This window comes from Plecotus auritus (assembly GCF_963455305.1).
Source record: "Plecotus auritus genome assembly, chromosome: 1".
Classification (NCBI taxonomy): Eukaryota; Metazoa; Chordata; class Mammalia; order Chiroptera; family Vespertilionidae; genus Plecotus; species Plecotus auritus.
The window spans coordinates 212922146-212945254 of record NC_137770.1 but is presented as its reverse complement, the minus strand read 5'-3'; the positions used below and the strand labels follow the sequence as shown (position 1 = coordinate 212945254).

Genomic DNA, 23109 nt, shown 5'->3' with positions numbered 1-23109 from the left:
TTAGTTATTATAGGAAGCAGGTAAGTGGCTTCCCTCACAGCTTCCCTTCATCAGGGAGGTATATACACAACACACTCTAATCTCTTTCTTGGGTAGATGACACTATTTGTATTAACATTTTGTTTGGAGATGCCTCACAAGTAAGCTTATTTAAATCAAACCGGGAACTCAGATTTCACTATAACACCTTTCTTGGTTTGGAATTAGTAAGTAAGTAGTAGTATTTAGTTAAGAAGAATCTTCCCTGCAACTTCTAGGACATCTTCCTAAGAGAGACTTACCTATGAAGGACCTTAAGGAATGTACCTATGAAGGAAGCAAATTCTGGTGTTAGGCAGCTCTAATTGATGAGTTGAAATTTAGTCCCTTTAATTCTGTGTTCCATCCTTGGAGATAATACAGAATTAAAAATTTTTCTCCCACTTGAAAGCTCTGAAAAGTGTTTGAAGACTAACCACATTTCATCCTGCTATTTCCCAAGTGAGGGATTTGGACTAGATCAAAGATCTTCAGGATTATCTCCTATTCCAAAACTGAAGACTTTCCAATAGAGAAGTCTATTAGAAAGGTAAAAACAAGATCAGAACATTCTATGGAGTGAAGGAAGGAGAATTAGGATAATGTATTTTTCTTCAGGGAGTCATTCAACAGCTGATTGGTCTGTAGTGTATGAAATCTTAACGTGTAAAAGAGTTGCACTCTTTCCCTTTAGTAGTCTCATTGTCTTGGATCATTCAACCTTTGAAGCCTCTGGTTCCTTACCTATAAAATAAAAGCTTTGTTCTTTATCTCAGTTCTAATTTTATAATTTAACTAGAGGCCCGTTGCAGGAAGATTCCTGCAAGAACAGGGCTTCCTGCGGCCTTCCCTCCCGCCACCGCCACTCAGCACTTTTCCTCCCGCTGCCTCCCCCGCTGCCTTGTGCTTTCCCTCCCACTGCAACTGCCGCCTTGCTTTCCGCTTCCCTCCTCCTTCCTTCTATGCTGTCTTAAGTCTTCATTATGTGTCTGCGTATGCAAATTAACCTCCATCTTTATTGGGTTAATTTGTATACTCGCTCTGATTGGCTGGTGGGTGTAGCAGAGTGATGGTCAATTTGCATGTTTCTCTTTAATTAGTGTAGATAACTGTCTCCTTTTATTTGCACTTTTCCCAGTTTCCCTTTCATTACTAATGCTTCCAGTAAGCATTAGTCTTCCTTAAATCAAAAGGGGAATTTAATACGTTTGTTTCCAGTCAAGGTAAACATGCCTGCCTTATACAAAATAACGTAATTTATGCAGCCTTGTCAAATTCGGTGCCTGCCCGATCCATGACAAGCACTGGCCCAGAAGGCTGCCACAGAAACACTGTGGCGCATGGGCCCTGATCCCCTCTGCTGGGCCTCAGGGATAAATTTGGCTACAGACATCAAGGAAAACAAAAAATAAGGTAATTTAAGTTAAATACATTCTGTCAGTACAGAATGGGTTCTAGATAGTTTTGTCTCTTCCAAAATACCATTTCACTGTTTGTTAATATTCACCCAAGGATACTTTTTCCACTGATTTTTAGAGAGGAAGGGAGGGGGAGAAAGAAACATCGATGTGGAAGAGATACATCTATTGGCTGCTTCCCGCATGCACCCCAACCAGTGCTGGGGATCGAGCCTGCAACCCAGGCATGCACCCCTGACTAGGAGTTGAACCCAAGTTACTTAACACTGTAAATTGTTAATAAATTAGTTTCTATGTACCCACAGTAATTGCACATAGCTGTGGGAATGTGTGTGCGTGTGCACGCGCACATACTAGTATATACACTTTAAAGTAATGGAAGGTAAGTACAACCCAAGCTTTTATTTGCTTATTTAATAAGGCACTATCAGTACACTTTCTAGGGTTTAAGAACAAGTGAATTAGAGTGATTCAAGTTGTTTAGGGTTCTCCTAGTTTGACTTTGGAAGTCTTGCATCTCATGTAACTAGGAAAGTTGATTATCTTAATTGAAGTACTCTTAATAATTCTCTTTAAACTATTGTATTTGACACATTTAACATAACTGAAACTTATTGGCTCACAGGAAATGTTGAAAGGTATTTTCCAAGCTTATATGTTGTAAAATTAAAGAAAACCTAGGTTTTTTAAAATTCTTTTTTTTTTTTTTTAAATATATTTTATTGATATTTCACAGAGAGGAAGGGAGAGGGACAGAGAGTCAGAAACATCGATGAGAGAGAAACATCGACCAGCCGCCTCCCGCACACCTCCCACTGGGGATGTGCCCGCAACCAAGGCACATGCCCTTGACCGGAATCGAACCCGGGACCCCCCAGTCCGCAGGCTGACGCTCCATCCACTGAGCCAAACCGGTTTCGGCGGTTTTTTAAAATTCTTGAATAAATTGGTTTGAGGACAGTTTAAGAGTTCTGTTAAGCTTTATGTAATTTTTACTTGCTTACCCTATATAATAAAAAGGTAATATGCAAATGGTCGTTACGTTGTGATGCATAACGACTGATCAGCAGGAGGGCGGGGCAGTGAGCTACGAGCCAGGCGGCCAGCTGAGGCAAGTGGCAGTGACCCTAGAGCCATGGTCAGCAATAGCTAACCAGTGGTCTATTTAAAATTGCTTTCTTTACAGCCAGGGTTATGTTCCAAATTAAGGTATTTCTAGAAATTAGAATGGGAAAAGCACTAGAATGAGAACCAATAAATCATGATTCTAGTTTTCTCGTCACCCATGAACAAACTATAAAATACTGAGCAAATAATAGGTATAAGTAATACTGTTTTTCCCTGGAAATTATATTACGTGCTGTACCTGAGTGATAAGATTTGTGGATTTGGTCTCAGTGTTTAAAAATCAAAATTTAACGTTTAAGTTTCAGCTCTCCCACAAAAATGCACTGAAATTACGTTTAGCTGTGAGAGTAGTGATATGAATAACAATCCTACAGTTTCCAAACCACGGATGGGAAGCTGGGCAGCCTTAATACATGGATGGCCCCAGGAATATGTGGGCTGTTTAGCTGTCATACATGGCCATTGTAATTCAGAGTATGAAGTAACATATTTACATTTTCTTAGTACTCTTGATGGCTTTGAAATTTGTAGACAACAGACAAATGGGGGGAGTTCTTTTTCTCATCGTATGTAGTCATGAAATTTGCTTTAATGGTTAGCATGTGTATTAAAAGGAATCATATCATTTAACTGGATCAGTCTTTTTTAGAAGGTGTTTTTTTTTCTCTGTACAAGGATATTACCATAATTTGATTCTGTGCTTTTGGTTCCCTTAGATGTGTTCATGTCGCAGGGTGGGGGCTGGGAGGAGTTTCTCGGGGTAAAAGTAACTTGTTTGTTTAAGCAATAGATTTGGACAAATGAGCAAATATGACTAATGATTAACAGGTCTGAAAAAGAAGAGCTCTTGAAGCCAGGGAGTGAGGCACATAGTTAATCACCTTGAGTTAAGGATTGATGTCAATCACCTACCCATGAGCCCAGTCATTTCCTGTTTATGCAGCATACCACAATTTATTTACCCTGTTTCCATTGAATTTTACTGGTCAAATCCAGAGGAAATGCAGAGAAATCAGCATAGGTTTTGAAACTGGACAGTGCACTTCCAAGTCCAGGCACCATTACTCACTGGCAGCATACCCTAGAGCTATGGTCAGGAAACTGGCTCGCGAGCCACATGCGGCTCTTTGGCCCCTTGAGTGTGACTCTTCCACAAAATACCACGGCCTGGGCGAGTCTATTTTGAAGAAGTGGCGTTAGAATAAGTTTAAGTTTTAAAAATTTGGCTCGCAAAAGAAATTTCTATCGTACTGTTGATATTTGGCTCTGTTGACTAATGAGTTTGCCGACCACTTCCCTAGAGTTTTCACTTCATTTCTTTGAGTCTCTGCTTCTTTCCCTGTAAAATGTAAATTATAATACCTACCTCAAAAATTTTATGTTTGGTTAAATAAGATAATGCATAAAACACTCAGAACAGTGCAGAGTTTTTCATAAATGTAGATTCCTTTCATGTATGGATACATACATATGATCAAAGATCTCCAATCCTTTCCTAAGAAAACTTTTGTCTTAGAGGATTAGGTTGGCAATGGAGGTACTAACATTGCAGCCTTGAGATGAATATTATTATATTAAGCCCATGTGGGTTCGTTCATTCACATTAATGCTCTGGTATTACTTTGTATTGGGATATAATAACACTTTGGGGACAGGCAGTATAGTATAGTATAGTATAGTACAGTACAGTATAGTATAGTATAGTGTTTAAGTGGGCAGCCCACAGAGTTCAGTATGGGTTGTTAACCCTGCTATACCTACTACTAGCTGACGTAACTACTGTGCCTCAGTGTCCTTATCGGTTTTGTTGGATAATCATACTATCTACCTTATCAGATGTTATTAGTGTTAAACAAAAAGAAAATAAATTAGCAATGCCTGACAAATTAGATCTTGATGCTTTTAAAAGTTACTTTGTGGCAAAATATACATACATAAAATTTACCGTTTTAACCATGTTTTGTTTTTTTTAATATATTTTATTGATTTTTTTACAGAGAGTAAGGGAGAGGGATAGAGAGTTAGAAACATCGATGAGAGAGAAACATCGATCAGCCGCCTCCTGCACAGCCCCTACTGGGGATGTGCCTGCAAACAAGATACATGCCTCTGACCAGAATCGAACCTGGGACCCTTCAGTCCACAGGCTGACGCTCTATCCACTGAGCCAAACCGGTTCGGCTAACCATGTTTAAATGTACAGTTCTTGGCTATGCTATGCAACCATCACCTCTATCCATTTCCATAACTTTCATTGTCCCAGACAGAAACCCTGACCCATTCAATAGTAGTTCTCTATTCCCCCTTCTCCCTTGCTTCTGGTATCCTCTGTTTTACATTTATCTATGAATTTGCCTATTTTAGGTACCTTATATATGTGGAATGAATTATATTCATTTTTTATTTCACTTAGCATGTTTTCAAGTTTAATACATGTTAGCATGTATTAGAATTTCATTCCTTTTTAGGATTGAATGTATATACTACATTTGTCTACCCATTCATCTGTTGATGGACACTTGGGCTGTTTCTCCCTTTTGGCTATTAGGAATTACTAGTATGCTGTTGTGAACATTGGTGTATGAGTACCTGTTTGAGTACCTGCTTTCAGTTCTTTTCAGTATAGCCTTTCATAGAAGTGTTATTACATCACTCTATAAAGTAATACTGTAGCATTAATGGGAATTAAAATATCTCCTACATGAGTTTAACATAACATTCATGTTCAGGCTATAATGTTAGTACCTAGAAATCCTACAAATAGAATGCTGATATGGTTTGTGATAAACATTGTAACTGTTTTTAAAGAGGTTATTTTCCAAGGCTACCACATAAAATAGTTCCCATTTCAAACATCACAAGTCAGCTCTTTAATTTCCCAATAATAGTTTGAATAAGAGAGAGGGGAGAGAAAGGACAAGTATTTTATTTGCTCTTGGCCAAATTGGCCATTATGTCCCTGCTGCTACTTGTTGGGTGGTTTTTTAAGGATAATTTGCTTCTATTATTAAGAGAAAAAAGCTATCCAAAATTTAAGATTATAGCTGATTGTGCTAAGTAGATCTATATTTTACAAGGCCTGTATAATAATGGATGATAGAACATGAGAATCCTGCAACCAAATCTAATGATTTAGTGCCACTTAGATAACTTATGTGCCTTGTGCAAAGTCAAGTACTCATTGGCAGAAGATGTTCTCAATAAGTATTTTTTGAATGAAAAAATTGAGAGATAAAGACACTGGGACTCAGATCTTCTGATCCAGTGTATATTTTGCCATGTGACATGAAAATGAAATAGACCTGCCAAAACCGGTTTGGCTCAGTGGATAGAGCGTCAGCCTGCGGACTGAAGGGTCCCGGGTTCGATTCCGGTCAAGGGCATGTAACTTGGTTGCGGGCACATCCCCAGTAGGAGGTGTGCAAGAGGCAGCTGATCGATGTTTCTCTCTCATCGATGTTTCTGACTATCTATCCTTCTTCCTTCCTCTCTGTAAAAAATCAATAAAATATATTTAAAAAAAAAAGAAAATGAAATAGACCTGAGCATTTTGATAAATAGTAGTAAGACATATTAAATTTTCCTATTTCTACTTTTTAAAAATTACATTTATTGTTGATAGTGTCATTTAAGGGGAATGTAATTGGCTAGATAGGATTTTGTTTTTTGTAAGGATAGAGTTTTATTATGCCTCAAATCTACTTTCTAAAATGCAATTTTAATGGTGTTTTGTTTGTTTTTGTTTTTTGTTTTTTTTACTTTTTGTTATTCATATATAGGTATCAAAACTGCTTTCACTAGAAAATGTGGGGAGACCGCTTTCATTGCACCTAAGTGTGAAATGATTCCAATTGAATGGGTTTGTAGAAGAATAGCAACTGGTTCTTTTCTCAAAAGAAATCCTGGTGTCAAAGAAGGGTACAAATTTTACCCTCCTAAAGTGGAGATGTTTTTTAAGGTATTTATGCATCTGTCTTACTATAACATAACTACAAACTTAAAACCAAGTCAAACATTTAAACATTAAATCGATGATGTTTCTCTCTCATTGATGTTTTCATCTCTCTATTCCATTCCCTATATAAAAAAAATTTTTGCATTACAGTTGTCACTCCAAAAACATGTCAATAATGTATACTTCCATTAGCAATCATAATTCAGCTTTGAAAAGGAAACACCTTTGAAAATCTATCTTACTTTCTAACAAGGTGACTAACAAAAATAACATTAACAATTACTAGGAAGAAAAGTAACAATTCAAAAAAAAATTAATTTACTGTTGAAGCATTTGAAGTAAAGGCTACTATGAGGGGTCTTTTATATTCTAACTAGAGGCCTGATGCACAAAATTTGTGCAAGGGGCTCGGTCCTCGCTTTGTCCAGTCTAATTAGCATATTACGCTTTTATTATTATAGATACAGAAAAACTATTATCAATGTCTCTTATAAGCAAGAACATACAATAAAGGAAGAAGGAGTCAGTGGTTATGAATTTGTATTGGTTTTCTGTATTAAAACTGCTTTTCTCTTTCCATACTTGTGTTTAAATTAGTTTCTAGAGATAGGCCAAATTCTTTCAATACTTTATAATTAGAATGTTACCCAAATATTTTAAGTTTTTAAGTAACTATTGAAAGTAGACCAATTGAATATATTTGCTGTGAATTGAAGAGTATTTTAAATAAAATTTAATCTTTAGAGGAAATTTTTTAGAGAAATATTTCTGAGGATTCATGCTCAAGGAAAAAAGGTCTTCAGGTTATTATTAGAAAAGTTCAAACATCTTATATTTAAACTAGAGGCCTGATGCACAAAAATTCATTCAAGAGTAGGCCTTCCTTCCCCGGCTACCGGCACCAGCTTCCCTCCGGAACCTGGGCTGGCTTCCCTTGGGCCACCCGCAGGCACCCAGGACCCAGTTTTGTCAGGAATGACGTTTGGAATGGTGTCTGGTCTAATTAGCATATTATCCTTTTATTATAGACTAGAGGCCCGGTGCACGAAATTCGTGCATGGCAGGGGAGGGGAGGTCCCTCAGCCCAGCCTGCACCCTCTCCAATCTGGGACCCCTCGAGGGATGTCCGACTGCCCGTTTAGGCCCGATCCTACCAGAATCGGGCCTAAACGGGCAGTCGGACATCCCTCTCACAATCCAGGACTGCTGGCTCCCGACTGCTCACCTGCCTGCCTTCCTGATTGCCCCTAACCGCTTCTGCCTGCCAGCCTGATCAGCCCCTAACCACTCCCCTGCCAGCCTGATTGATGCCTAACTGGTCCCCTGCCAGCTTGTTTTCCCCTAACTGCCCTCCTCTGCCAGCTTGGTCACCCCTACCTGCCCTCCCCTGCAGGCTTGATCGCCCCCAACTGCCCTCCCCTGCTGGCCTGATCGCCCACAACTGCCCTCCCTTGCAGGCTTGGTTCCTCCAAACTGCCTCCCCTGCTGGCCATCTTGTGGTGGCCATCTTGTGTCCACATGGGGCAGGATCTTTGACCACATGGGGGCAGCCATCTTGTGTGTTGGAGTGATGGTCAATCTGCATATTGCTCTTTTATTAGATAGGATTAATTGTAACCCTATACTTTATTTTCAGGATGACGCCAATAATGATCCACAGTGGTCTGAGGAACAACTCATTGCTGCAAAATTTTGCTTTGCTGGACTTCTAATAGGCCAGACTGAAGTGGATATCATGAATCATGCTACACAGGCTATTTTTGAAATATTGGAGAAATCCTGGTTGCCCCAGGACTGTACACTGGTTGATATGAAGGTACAAATAAAATGGAGATTTGAAAGTAAAAAATTACAACCGAGAAATGACTTTAGTGGTATAGTTTTGAAAAACTTTTCTGTGGTGATCTGCTGTTTCTAGATTGAATTTGGTGTTGATGTCACCACCAAAGAAATTGTTCTTGCTGATGTTATTGATAATGATTCCTGGAGACTCTGGCCATCAGGAGATCGAAGCCAACAGAAAGACAAACAGGTAAGTGATACTTCAGGGTTGTTGTTATTTTTTATTCATTGCAAGATCAGGCTCCGATAGAGGAGAAAGGAAAAGTGGGAGGAAAGAAAGGCAATTATTATTTATTAGAGACACAGTGAGCAGGGGGGGGTGTGTCCCTCAGCCCAGCCTGCATCCTCTTGTAATCCGGGACTGCTCAGGGGATGTCTGACTGCCGGTTTAGGCCCAATCCTGCAGGGATCCCTCTTGCAATCCAGGACCGCTGGCTCCTAACCGCTGGTCTGCCTGATCACCCCTAACCACTCTGCCTGCCTGCCTCATTGCCCCTAACCACTCACCTGCCTGCCTCATTGCCCCTATCCACTCTGCCTGCCTGCCTCATCGCCCCTAACCACTGTGCATGCCTGCCTCATCGTCCCTAACCACTTGCCTGCCTGCCTCATTGCTCCAACCACTCACCTACCTGCCTGATTGTCCCTAACTGCTCGCCTGCTTGCCCCTAACTGCTCGCCTGCTTGCTTGATTGCCCCTAACTGCCTCTGCTTCAGCCACCACCACCACGGCTTCGTCAGGAAGGATGTCCAGAATGACGTCCGGGAGGTTGTTTGGCTGTCCGGTCTAATTAGCATATTACACTTTTATTATTATAGACTAGTGGCCCAGTGCACGAAATTCATGCACATTAAAAGGGAATTAATTAGAGGTAATATTTTAATATTGTTATTTGCCCTTTCTCTATAATAGAAGTGTCAGAGATGAAAAAAAAATAGTAAAATGTATATGAAAATCTCCCTCCTGTCAGAGTTTGGGGCGCTCCTTGGGACCCAGAGTCAAGTCCCCGCCCACCCACACGCGTGCCTCGAAATCGTGCAAGACCCAGACCCAGCTAGCCCCACCCCCGTCAAGCCCCGCCAGGCGGGGGGTGCAGCCTCAGGTCACTTGGCGCAACCGTAGATCCTCCAGCCTGGCACCAGGGCGGGTGGCTCGGCTTCAGGTCCCCTGGCCCCAGTGCGAGGGTGCGATGACCATTTGCATATTAGCTCTTTATTATATAGGATTATGATTTGAACCTTTGTTGTTGATTGCATTTTTAGTCTAATTCAGGAAATGAATTCATAAACTCAGATACATTTTCAGATATACCCTTTGCTAGGCAAACTCTTCATAATCTGTACCCAAAACTCAGAAACCAAATAATTTCAGATAGCAAGAATATTACTAATTAGAATACTTGCAGCCTCAACATTCCATCTTTATTTTCTAGTCATATCGTGACCTCAAGGAAGTAACTCCTGAAGGGCTCCAGATGGTAAAGAAAAATTTTGAGTGGGTTGCTGAAAGAGTAGAGGTAAACCTTTTGTTGTAAATCCACACTAGATTAGGTTTTTTTCTCTAACAACTTCTTACTTCAAAAAGGAAAATAGCCTTGGCTGATGTGGCTCAGTTGATTGAAATGTCATCCTGTGCACTGAAGGGTCTCAGGTTCCATTCCTGATGCGGGTGTGCATGGGAGGCAACTGATTGATGTTTCTTTCTCTCCCTGCCTCCCTTCCTCCTTTCCTCCTTCCGTCTTTCTTTCTCTCTCTCTCTCTCTCTCTATCTCTAAAATCAATTAAATAAAAATATTTTTTTAAAAAAAGGAAAAGAAAAAGAGAGAGTGCGGTGCTTTTCTTTTTCCAGTAATTTTAAATAAAGGAGCACCTTTAGGAAATGTACCAGCTGAACTATCCTCTTTAGCTGGATCCCTGGATCCCCTGCTATTAAGCTTCCATTACACTTCTCCCAAATCCAGTTGAGGAAACCGAGAATCCTTGTTTCCTCCAGCCCCTGCAAGTCTTGCATTTCTTACCAACCTTTCCACTTCTACTCAGAGTTCCATTAGCCTGGGTTCCATTATCAGCGTTCAGAATTGGAGTTCCATGTGACATTAAAATGTCACTTTAACAGTTATGGTATTATGGTTACTGTGATTCCATGGGAATTGAATAGGCTTGTGGTTATACAATGGTCATAGCTATCTTTCAGATCATCATTTCCATGGGAATATGCATTTGGATTCCATGCAACTAACTTAAAGATTTATAAAACCTCTGTATTTTGGCTGATTATGCCTTAAAACCTCCATTAAGCAGAATGTACTGCCCTAGCGGGTTTGCCTCAGTGGATAGAGCGTTGGCCTGTGGACTGAATGGGTCCCAGGTTCGATTCCGGTCAAGGGCACATGCCTGGGTTGCAGGCTCGGTCCCCAGAAGGGGGCATGCAGGAGGCAGACGATCAGTGATTCTCTCTCATCATTGATGTTTCGATCTCTTCCTCTCCCTTCCTCTCTGAAATCAATAAAAAAGTTAAAAACAACAACAATGTACTAAAAATCTTAGGATAAAATATATTTATAGTTTCCTGATTATCTGGTTAAAAAATCATACTCGCCCTAACCAGTTTAGCTCAGTGGATAGAGCGTCAGCCTGTGGACTGAAGGGTCCCAGGTTCAATTCCAGTCAAGGGCATGTACCTTGATTGCGGGCACATCCCCAGTAGGAGGTGTGCAGGAGGCAGCTGATCAATGTTTCTCTCTCATCGATGTTTCTAACTCTCTATCCCTCTCCCTTCCTCTCTGTAAAAAAATCAATAAAATATATTTTTTTTAAAAAGTCATACTCTTTTGGTTTTAATTATGAAGAACTCTTTCTATATAGAGGTTATTTTGAAAAATAAATTCTCTTACATTTTGTTCTGTTTATCTTAAATCTGGTCTATTAAAAAAGAAAATATTCTGTCCATATGTAATTTTAGTATAAACTGTAGCTCTGTAAATTAACTCATTCCAATATTTATCCATTTTTGTCTTTATCTTTTGCATATGCATGTTTTTCTCTTCCAGTTGCTTCTGAAATCAGAAAGTCAGTGCAGGGTCGTAGTATTAATGGGCTCAACTTCTGATCTTAATCACTGTGAAAAAATCAAGAAGGCTTGTGGATATTTTGGCATTCCATGTGAACTTCGGGTAACCTCTGCCCATAAAGGCCCAGATGAAACGCTGAGGATTAAAGCTGAGTACGAAGGTAAACATCAGATAACAAGCATTTCAGGACGTTCTCCAGATTTTGCCAGAGAATTTTATGTTTAGACTAGTAATGCTTATAAAAGAGTGGATTAAAGAGAATGATTTGACAATTCAAGCAGGGAAGGAAGATAAAAACTACAATTAGTCTTTATTTTCTTTTAAAATATATTTCATTGATTTTTTAGAGCGAGAGGAAGGGAGAAGGATAGAGAGATAGAAACATCCATGATGAGAGAAGAACATCATCGATTGCCTCCTGTATACCCCCCTCAGGGAATTGAGTCCGCAACCTGGGCATGTGCTATGACCGGGGATTGAACCAGTGGCCTCTTGGTTCCTTGCTCAATGCTCAACAGCTACACAGGCCAGACTGTCTTTACCTAATAAGAAGCCCCTCAAACACTATTTTTTAAATGCTCCAACAGAAAATAGGGCCCATGTCAATTATGGAAAGCCTGACGTTGAAGCAGCAGATCCTCTCAAGTGTCTTTAATGACCAGCTTTTCCTGGGAGGCAAACATGAAATTAAATAATTTCAGAATTGAGTATATAAAAGAAATCTCTTAATGAAATAGCAGGGATCTAAAATAATGAAGCCTGCCCTAACCGGTTTGGCTCAGTGGATAAAGCATCGGCCTGCGGACTGAAGGGTCCCAGGTTCGATTCCGGTCAAGGGCATATACCTTGGTTGCGGGCACATCCCCAGTAGGGGGTGTGCAGGAGGCAGCTGACATCGATCTTTCTAACTCTATCTCCCTCCCTTCCTCTCTGTAAAAGATCAATAAAAGATATTTAAAAAAATAAAATAATGGAGCCCTAGAGACACAACCCAATGTTTTTCAACTGGAAAAAAATGTTTTTGAATATTCTTTTCAAAGGTCATTGCTATAGGAGTGAAATTAAGTTTTTTTAGAGAGGAGGGAAAGGTCTCAGAATCCTTTGATATAGTAATAAAAGCCAGACCTCTTTTTCCAGAATAATGCAAAGGAGCAATTTATAAATTTATCAAAGAATGAAATGTTTTAGAGATATGTTAGAAAATATATTGAAGGGTTTTAAATATTTGAGTACTATATTTAATTTGCCTTCAACTCTTTTTTAAACCTAAAGCTCTAGCCCAGCCTTGGGCAAACTACGGCCCGTGGGCCGGATCCGGCTATTCTATCTGGTTCTCTTGCTCTCCCCTCCACTCCTCTACTTTGAATTTATATTAGTTCACACAAGTACTCCATCCATGCTTTTGTTCCGGCCCTCCGGTCCAGTTTAAGAACCCATTGTGGCCCTCGAGTCAAAAAGTTTGCCCACCCCTGCTCTAGCCTCTGTTACTCTGTTGAAGGACAGGTGGTCTGGTGGTGGTGCTCTGTTTCCTTGAGTCTAAGCAGCAATAATAGAAGTGGCTTTGAGCCATTCCCTTTAAACGTTGGTACCCGCTCCTTTCCTTTAACCTATAGTTCTCAAAGATGGCCAAACCTATTCTTGCTACTTCACTGCTTGATGTATAATAAGTGGCAGAGTGAGCCTTATATTTAGAATATAATAATATATGAATATGTAATATCTTATTTATGCTTTTTCTGAAGACTGATGAAGGAACTGAAGGAGTTAAGACACATGGGCCCTTATTTTCAACCTATCTTTAAATATCTTTTTAGCATAATAATAAACTTGTGATTTCCCTAGGGGATGGCATTCCTACAGTCTTTGTGGCAGTGGCAGGCAGAAGCAATGGTTTGGGACCAGTAATGTCTGGTAACACTGCATACCCAGTTATCAGCTGTCCTCCCCTCACTGCAGACTGGGGCGCTCAGGATGTGTGGTCTTCTCTTCGACTACCCAGTGGTAAGATACATTGAATTTTTTTAATTCTTTATTAAAAAATTTAAACATGCACAATAGTATAGAGAATCCTAATACATAAAAACCCAGGGTCCGTAACATGCAAAACGACTGAAGGCTCTGCCAACCGGAAGTCAGTGCTGGGTTGCTGTGGTGACCCAGCACTGACTGCTGAGGGGGCTGTGGATCAGGCCGGAAGAGAGGCCTGGACAGAGAAGTAGGGTCTGATCCGTAGCTCCATGGCAGCTGTTGATCAGCACTTGCCTCTCTCTTTCGCTGTGGGCCTGGTCAGCAGTCACGCCTTTTTCTCTCGGACTCTGCTGGGCCTGCTGATCAGCCCCGCCTCTCTAATCAGGCCTGTTGATATGCCCAGAGATGCTGACTGGCATAGAAACCGACCAATCAGGACTTAATCTGGGTGAACTGCGAAGGCAAAACCTAAGGTGGGGGCTGAGGAGGGGTTTTAAGAGCAACAGCTCTTTGCTGTAAGGTGTAAGAAAGTGGTTCAATTTTTTAAGGACCAGTTTGGCAGTATAGTGCATATGGCTGGCTATCAGTCCAGATATAGGGATTATGTACTTTTGTCTGCAAGAGCATCTCCTTCTGATGAAAAGGCTCCCCCTCCTCCGCCATTTAAGCAATCCTATCATATATAATCTATCTATACTACTAAAAGGGTATGGGGCAAGATTAGGCCGGCAGGGGAGGGCAGTTGGTGGGTGAGATCAGGCTGGCAGGGGAGGGCCATTGGGGGTGAGATCAGGCTGGCAGGGGAGGACAGTTAGGGGCAATCAGGCAGGCAGGCAGGCAGGTAGGAGCCAGCAGTCCCAGATTGTGAGAGGGATGTCCGACCGCCGGTTTAGGCCCGATTCCACGGGGATTGGGGCTAAACCGGCAGTCGGACATCCCCCAAGGGGTCCCTGATTGGAGAGGGTATAGGCTAGGCTGAGGCAAACACCCCCCCCCCCAATGCATGAATTTCCTGCACCGGGCCACTAGTAATGTAATAAAATATCATGTACCCCCTTACCCAGTTTCAGCAATTAACATCTTATTGCATCTGTAGCCCTCTTCTGGATTATTTTAAATACGATCTTAGACATTATAGCATTTATACTTAAAACTAGAGGCCCAGTGCATGAATTCCTGCACATTGAAAGGAAATTAATATCGCTATTCGCCCTTTCTCTGTAATAGAAGTGTCAACCAAATTCACAATCAAAAAAGACAGATGGAAACACACATGTGTGATTGGCGCCAGCGAGAGCTTTATATGTATCACACATGCCTGAGTCAAATTAGCCTTTTATAGATTTAGAATAAACTTGCTTAATTAGACCTGCTTTCTGATGTAGCTAAACTTTTTCCAGCCCAGTGAAGCACCCCAACTTCTCTTTCAGGTAATTGTCAGCAACACAGCAATAAATATTAACATGAAGCAGATTGTTATTGTAGATCATGCAAGGAAACAAAGGGTAAAATGTTTTAACTGTAGCAGTGTTTAACTATATTCTGCGCAATGAGAAAACCTTAAGTCATTTTCAAGTTCCACCATTTCTTCTTTTCAGTCGGGTCAAGTTTCTAAACTTTCTAAATCTCAGTTTTCTGGGTAATGAAAAGAAAACAGGCCCTAACTCGTTTGGCTCAGTGGATAGAGCACTGGCCTGCGGACTAAAGGGTCTCAGGTTCAATTCGGTCAAGGGCATGTACTTTGGTTGCAGGCCCATACCCAGTAGGGAGTGTGCAGGAGGCAGCTGATCGATGTGTCTCTTTTCATCAATGTTTCTGACTCTCTACCCCTCTCCCTTCCTCTCTGTAAAAAATCAATAAAAAAAAAAAAAAAAATATATATATATATATATATATATATATATATATATATATATATATATATATATAAAGAAAAGAAAACAGGATTCTACTGAGTCTCCTATCTACCTACTCCAGGACTTCTGTGAAAATCAAATGAGATAAGGCACGGGAAAATGCTTCACACACATTGGGTTAAAGTGTAAAATGTTTGCACCTGGCTATAAAGTGTAAAATATTTGCACCTGGCTATAAATTGTGTTCCTGGGCTGAAGAAACTCCAAAGAGGTTAGTCATTAGGGAGAGGAAGCTGGGTGTTGCTACGTGACATCATTACCCGGTGCCCATAGCGACCGTTGCTGAGTTCCACATTTTGGGGTCTCAGCAGCGTTGGCTCCAGTTTGGTGGTGTGTCGCTCTGGGGTGGGTGCTGGGCCTGTGTCTCACTTCGGGGAAGCCGAGTGTTGCTTTGTGGGCACCAGGTCCACGGTGGTATTTCTTTGTAAATGGCCAGAGCACGTCACAGCAGCTCCTGCATTGAGCATCTGCCCCCTGGTGGTCAGTGCGCGTCATAGTGACCAGCCGGACAGTCAGAGGGACACTTAGCATATTAGCCTTTTATATAGATAGATACTTAAATATACCTCTCTAAGTGATAACAACTCTAGTTTTTAAATCATAAGCATGACACCCTATATACACCTAAGAAAAATTAATGGTCATTTCTTAAAATCATCTATTTAGTGTTCAAGTTTTTCCAGTCTTCTCATTTGTTTATGAATTTTCTTTCAGGAAACTTTTGGATCTTTTGTCTGTCCATTCTTAAATTTCACAAAGATGTGTCTTGATGAGTCTGTTTTCATTCTGGGCTTTTAGTGAGGGCTTTTACTCTGGAATTCTGATTCTTTTAGTCCTAGGAAGCTTTTTTGATTTACTCAATAATTTCCTTCCCCTTCCATTTTCTTTCGTTTTTTGATTTATTGTTCAAATTTGGACCTTTTTGATACCTAATTTCTTTCTCTTGTTGCTATACTTTCTGGAATATTTATAGTAACATCTTTTATTTGAGATTATTGTGTCTTTCACATTGGTTCCTTTCCTCAGCTATGTAGAAGACTGGGGCACTGCAACAAGCCAGTCAGAAGCCCTGTGCAGATGGGTGGGGCTTGTCAAAAGTGGGCTCCACTGCGGGGTGATCTGGTAAGGCTGGTCTGTGAATACCCTCTCACATCAATGTCTTTCAATCTTTTCTCATATGTTCCCCAGAATAACCCAGAGTACCTTTCTAGTCTCAGTCTCTTACCTGGTGGAATAAGCCTGGCTGCTAGCATTTGGGAACAAATCTTAATATTTGAAAACTTAATCCCATTTTCACTATGGCATTTCTTGTCTCAGCTGTGCCTGGTGTCCTCCAGTCCACAGAAGTCTGGACAAGTCTGTTTTGCCTTCATAAAAAATTAAAATTGCCATGGCCCGGAAGGTGCTTGCTTAGTTACATAAGATAGGGAAGGGAATTTGAGGGGCCAAACTGCTTCTTGATTTCATTCTTCTTCTTTGCCCTATTTTCACCCCCACTCCTCCCTTCAAATGGGTCTGGTGCCCCTAATTCCTCAACCTTTCAGTGGGTTCAGTCAGGCTGCTTCTCATCTTTCCCTGTTTCCAGTTTAGGATTACATTTTCTTGGTATACTAAGTAGTGACCACTCCCTTTGCCTTTCAGCTGTGTTTATGTCTATTTTCTTTTTTCCCTTTACTGCTTTTTATACAACTTCTGAGAGACATCTTGTAATTAATCCATCTTTAACTAGGTCTTCAACTAGATATCTATCAACTTCTCAAGTTAAAAATCTATAACTATAAATAAAGCTGTAACCAAATCTATACTAGAGGAATCGTATAGGTATTATCCATGTAACTTAAAATAAGCTATCCATGGGAATGTGGTAAGCAAAAATTAGATTTTTTTTAAACATTTTTTTAAATATATTTTTATTGATTTCAGAGAGTAAGGGAAATGGAGATAGAGATAGAATAATCAATGATGAGAGAACCATTGATCAGCTGCCTCCTGCTCACCCCCCACTGGAGATTGAGCCCACAACCTGGGCATGTGCCCTTGACTGGAATCGAACCTGAGACCCTTCAGTTCGCAGTTCAACACTCTATCCACTGAGCCAAACCAGCTAGGGCGCAAAAATTAGATTTTATTTAGTATTGTTCAAAACAGGGAATTGAAGATTTGTACATTCTGATCACTAGGATTGTGGAATTACCTTTTGATGAATAGTATTTCAGTGGCCTTGGTAAAATCCCGAAAACTCCCACTTCTCTTTCTCTTATAACATGCTCACTAGTTAACCTAATTTTTTTTTTCCCGCTTCACATATTTGCCTGTCCTCCTTAAGCAGGGGTCATGCTAATCTTCTCTTTAGTGTCTTCTTTGGGGTGACACTAAAAGTAAAGTGACTGCCCTAACCGGTTTGGCTCAGTGGATAGAGCGTCGGCCTGCGGACTCAAGGGTCCCAGGTTCTATTCCAGTCAAGGGCATGTACCTTGGTTGCGGGCACATACCCAGTAGGGAGTGTGCAGGAGGCAGCTGATTGATGTTTCTCTCTCATCGATGTTTCTAACTCTATCCATCTCCCTTCCTCCCGGTAAAAAATCAATAAAATATATTAAAAAAAATAAAAGTAAAGTGACTGATGTCACATATATTACCACAAATTAATAAATTAAACTTGTGATTTATATTATAATCTGTTCTTTTTTGTTGTTCTTAATCCTTACCCAAGGATATTTTTCCATTGATTTTTTTTTTTTTTTATTAGAGAGAGAGAGAAAGGGTTGGGGAGAGACAGAGAGAGATAAACATGAATGTGAGAGAGAGACATCGATTGGTCGCCTCCCACACGCACCCCGAAAAAGGGACCATATACTAGTCAGGTGTATATAGGGATTGAACCTGCAACCGAGGTATATGCCCTTGACGGGACCCTTCAGTCCGCAGGTCAATGCTCTATTCACTGTGCCAAACCAGCTAGGTCTGTAATTTGTTCTTATTGGGGATAGTATAGCTAGAGTCAAAGAGCCTGGTGAATTCCAAGAATATTGGCAAAGGGGAGCTTTTGGATTGATCGGATAGCTACTCCTTGACTTTAGTGATGGTCATAATAGTACCACCTCAAGAAACCAAAGCTGGGCAAACATGTGCCCCCCCCCCCCAAGGAAGTTAATTTTTTTTTTACTCTACGGTCATTTCTTTTCTTTTTTTATTACAATTTTTTTATTGATTGATTTTTTTTAGAGAGAGACATTGATGTTTTGTTCCATTCACTTATACACTCATTGGTTGATTCTCGTATGTGCCCTCACTAGGGATTGAACCTACAACATTGGTGTATTTGAGACAACACTCTAACCAACTGAGCTATCCAGCCAGGGCTACTCTTCAGTCTTTTAGATCTTATTTCTATTAAATTTACTTATAACCTGATACTTATTAAGGTTATGCTTTGGATTTGACTCTTTTACTGCTTAAAAATGTTAGACTAGTTAGAATGTAAAAACAGAAGGAATAGCTAAGATATTATTAAAACAATTAGCATACCTCAAGTTTGTCTAAGAACAGCTGTTTCTACCCTTTTATCTTGTCCCTCGTTTTATTTTTATTGTTCTTCACCAGGATTTAAAGGGATTGTGTATGTGAAAAGAACTTTGAAAATGGTAAATACCTTTGCCAGTGAATTCAGAGAGAAGAGTCATAGATAATGCATATAAAATACCTGCTCGTAGCAGATATATATTACTTTCCTCTTATAATCACTTCACTTCCCCAACATTAAGGATAGTTACTCCTTCTACAGAAATACTTGAGATAACAATAATATAGTAGTTTTTATTATCTACTAGAGGCCCAGTGCACAAAATTCGTGCACGGGAGGGGGGCCCTCAGCCCAGCCTGCACCCTCTCCATTCCCGGAGCCCTCAGGGGATGTCCTACTGACGGCTTAAGCCTTGGCGGGCCTAAGCCGCAGTCTGGCCTCCCTCTGCAGGAGGTGACCGGGCTGATCAGGGGAAGGTGCCGCCCCCATTATCCCGCTGCTGCTGCCACTGCCAGCCGCTGTAGCCACCAAGGTGTTTTCATCAACACAGACTCCAGTCCCTTCACCACAAAAAAATGACAACTTTAGGCATTTTCAAGATGTCTCCTTCATAGGATATGACATTTCTTTTTTTTTTATCCTCACCTGAGGACATTTTTCCATTGATTTTTTAGAGAGCATGGAAGAGAGACAGAAAGATGGAGAGAAACATCAATGTGAGAGGGACACTTCGATTGGTTGCCTCCTGCATGAGCCCTGACCTGGGCCCCAGCCAGGGAGGAGCCTGTAACCTAGGTACATGCCCTTGACCAGAATCAAACCCGGACCCTGCAATCGACAGGCCAAGGCTCTATCCACTGAGCCAAACCGGCTAGGGCATGATATAACATTTCTTAGCCCCTCCAAGAGTGAGGTGGAAAAACCCTAGATCACCGTCTTGGATTCTTATTACCCAAGTTACCAAGAACACTGTAAGTGGTGTAAGGGGAGCTTAGCCAATGAGCGGTCAGAAAAGGTGTTTCCTCTGCAGCTCATGCACAGAGGTGGGACTGCCAGCACGCTGAAGCTGGCAGGCCCTGCTGTCTGCGGGCCCCGGCGCCTGGCAACCAGTCCCTGCTTTCTATCTGTGGGCCTGCACGCTCACTTGCTTGCCCCAGCGCCTGGCAGCCAGGCCCTGCTCTCTGCGCCTGCCTCGCCCCGCCCACTGGGCCGCCAGCCTTGCTGTGATAGGAGCCTTTGGGCTGCGGGGGCAGGACCCAGAGGTGTTCCATGCACTTCCTGGTGACCAGTCATCTGTCTGGTCGTGACAGCCCTAGGCTATTATTAGTATACATGGTTAACAGGACTTCTCTGAGTATAAAATAGTTTGCTTAAGTAGTATTTTCAGTATTAATTGACAGCTCAATTTTCTCTTTTCCTTTCTGAACCAATAGGTCTTGGCTGTTCAACCATACTTTCTCCAGAAGGATCAGCTCAGTCTGCTGCTCAGATATTTGGATTAAACAACCATTTGGTGTGGGCCAAACTGCGAGCAAGTATATTGAATACGTGGATTTCCTTGAAGCAGGCTGACAAGAAAATACGAGAGGGCAATTTATAAGAAAAGAACATTGCATTTTTTTTTTAGGAGAAAAACTATAATTTTCTAGTTTAGCTATAGGAAAAAAATCAGTCAAGATGAAAAGATTTTAAATCAATCAGAGAAAACAAAACTTATTAGTGAATAATTGCTTCTCTAGATTCATGGATTAGTAGAATATATGTACATATTTAAGAACATTTTAAAACTAACCTTTCCCACTATGTGGTCATTGCTAGGTGGGTAACAATCAAATATATTTCTTAAATGCTAATCATGTCCTATTAAAGAGCTCTGAAGTTACTACTTATATCTCAACCCATGAGTTCTAGAAAGTTAAAATGGTTTTGTCTAAGAACAGCTGATAAAGAGCAATATAGTTCTCGTCCTCAATTTGATCTTTACAAAATTCTAAGGACATGGTTTTTTATTTGCAGTCAATATCTCAGAAAATGGTGTGTATCTTTAGCTATTGATAGACATGTTTTGTTTTCATTTTGATTTTTCTTTTTTTCTCAAGAAATGTTGAGATTGGTGGGGAGGGGAGGGAAGACACAAAATAAGATGAAGAGGCAATGTGAAAGCCATGGAAAGGAGACTTTTCTGAGAACTTCTGATGGGTGTCAGAGCAATTTGCCATGGAAAAAAAGTAGAGCCACCTTTGCCTTCTAAATGAAAGACTTAGTGAATCTTACTTGGCTACGGTGGGAATCTATGTGGGTCATAAAATTCTTTTAATTCTGATAATACATATTTTAGCCACACTAATAATCCCCAGTGTACTGTCATTTTCAGAAATTGGAATCTCCCAGATAATAACCATAACTGGTTTATTTCTTATCTATACTAATAAAAGAGTAATATGCAAATTGGTCACGACATCCTCACAGTAACAACCGAACAGCAGGCTGCATGGGGCGACCAGGCCAGCAGGAGGGTTAGGGAGGGACGACCAAACAACTGACCAGGTTTCGTGGGGCGACCAAGCCGGAAGGGGGTTTAGGGAGGGGCGACCAAATGACTGACCTACAGGCTGCGTGGGGCGACCAGGACAGCGGGGGGGCAGTGAGCAATGACCAGGCCAGCGGGCGGGCAGTGAGGGGTGACCAGGCCCGCAGAGGTGGGCAGTGAGGGTCAACCAGGCTGGCGGGGGGGGAGGGGGCAGTGAGGAGTGACCAGGCCAGCAGAGGGGTGCAGTTGGAGGCGACCAGACTGGCAAGGGGGGCACTAAGGGGCAACCAGGCTGGCGGGGGGCGGGGGCAGTTAGGGGCGATTAGGCAGGCAGGCAGGCAGTTGAGCAGTAAGGAGCCCGTGATCCCGGATTGTGAGAGGTTAAGGATCGGGCCGAAACCAGCCGTCTGACATCCCCCAAAGGGTCCCGGATTGGAGAGGGTGCAGGCTGTGCTGAGGGGACATGTCCCCACCCCACCCCACCCCCTTGCATGAATTTCATGCACTGGGCCTCTAGTAACAATATAAATCTGAGCGGTGTACCCAGTAAGTTGTTACTGAGAGGTATTATAGTTCACCATCAGTCTATAAACCATATAGATTGGGAGTCTTATGTAGCCATGAGGATTTTATAGGTCACTAACTTTTATCTGAGTGTCCATGAAACCCCTTAAACTTGGTATGACTCTTACCAATGACCTACACAGTCTACACTTTTTTTACCTCTCAAACATTAACAAGCTGGCATTTCTTACCCTACTTTCACCTAATCTCTGCTGGAGTGTGTTTGACTTACCCACTCCTTTCCTGGGGTAGACAACAATATATTCTAGCATCTCTTGATCATTTCTCTATTACTCTTTCCTCTTAAATATTGATGTTTCCTACTATTGAGACTTTCCATTGTTTACAAATAATGGTCGAATCATTTTAACTGCTTCAGCTAAAACCAGCATTATTGACTTCCAGCTATGTCTGTAAACTTGTATGTTCAACTGTCCATCTCTCTCTGTCTGAATGCTCCAAACTTAATTCATCTTCCACCAACCCTGTAACTGGCTACACTCATTCTCCCAAATGAGAAGCTTGATTTCATCCTCATTGTTTTTCTTGACTTTTCACATCTAACTCATCACCAAATATTGGATTTACCCTGTTTACCCATTCTCTGTACAAAAGCCTCAAGAACGGGTCAAATTCTACACATAGTGTCAATTCTCAACCCAACCTTTTTGAAGTTTGTCCAAGGACTTAAAACATACCTTAAGAAATCTCTTTTGCAACATTAACTCTTCTGAAAATATGAATGCTTTTTACCCTCTCTCCAGAAAAGTATACACACTGAAGTTACCAACCGATCCCACTGATTGTGCAGTTCTCTTGAAGCCTACACAACGACTGTAGGTTAAGTAGGGAACTTGCTCTCAATTATTGTACTATCTCTTTTTGGTACCTTTACTTCTTAGAATGTTCTCATTTGTCATTAAAGCTATTCATTAATTAATAGAACTTTATTTTTACTATCTCTACAAAACGTTCCTTAATGACCGCTAGCTCCAATAGCTACAAGTAGTTCTTTCTCTGTTGGATTGTAAAATTCAAAGGAGAAAATACAATTTTACACTTCATTTCCCTCAAACTGCCTCATAATCTGATATGCTATGCCTAGCTACCTGAGATGGGGGAATTATGTACTCTTAATATTCTATGTTCAGGAACAATTAAAAAGATTGTAGTTTG

At 41.1% G+C, this 23109-nt stretch overlaps 1 protein-coding gene across 1 annotated transcript in view; it reads left to right on the top strand.

Annotated features, from left to right (window-relative positions):
• The window catches only part of PAICS (phosphoribosylaminoimidazole carboxylase and phosphoribosylaminoimidazolesuccinocarboxamide synthase), a 29124-nt gene extending 6252 nt beyond the window's left edge, over positions 1-22872 (top strand). The window contains exons 3-9 of the mRNA XM_080639994.1: positions 6344-6522; positions 8156-8335; positions 8438-8551; positions 9795-9878; positions 11412-11592; positions 13275-13433; positions 20273-22872. Of these exons, the coding sequence (XP_080496120.1) occupies positions 6344-6522; positions 8156-8335; positions 8438-8551; positions 9795-9878; positions 11412-11592; positions 13275-13433; positions 20273-20439 (1064 nt within the window). The 3' untranslated portion in view covers positions 20440-22872. The remainder of the gene's footprint in view (positions 1-6343; positions 6523-8155; positions 8336-8437; positions 8552-9794; positions 9879-11411; positions 11593-13274; positions 13434-20272) is intronic.
• The last annotated feature ends 237 nt before the right edge of the window (positions 22873-23109 follow it).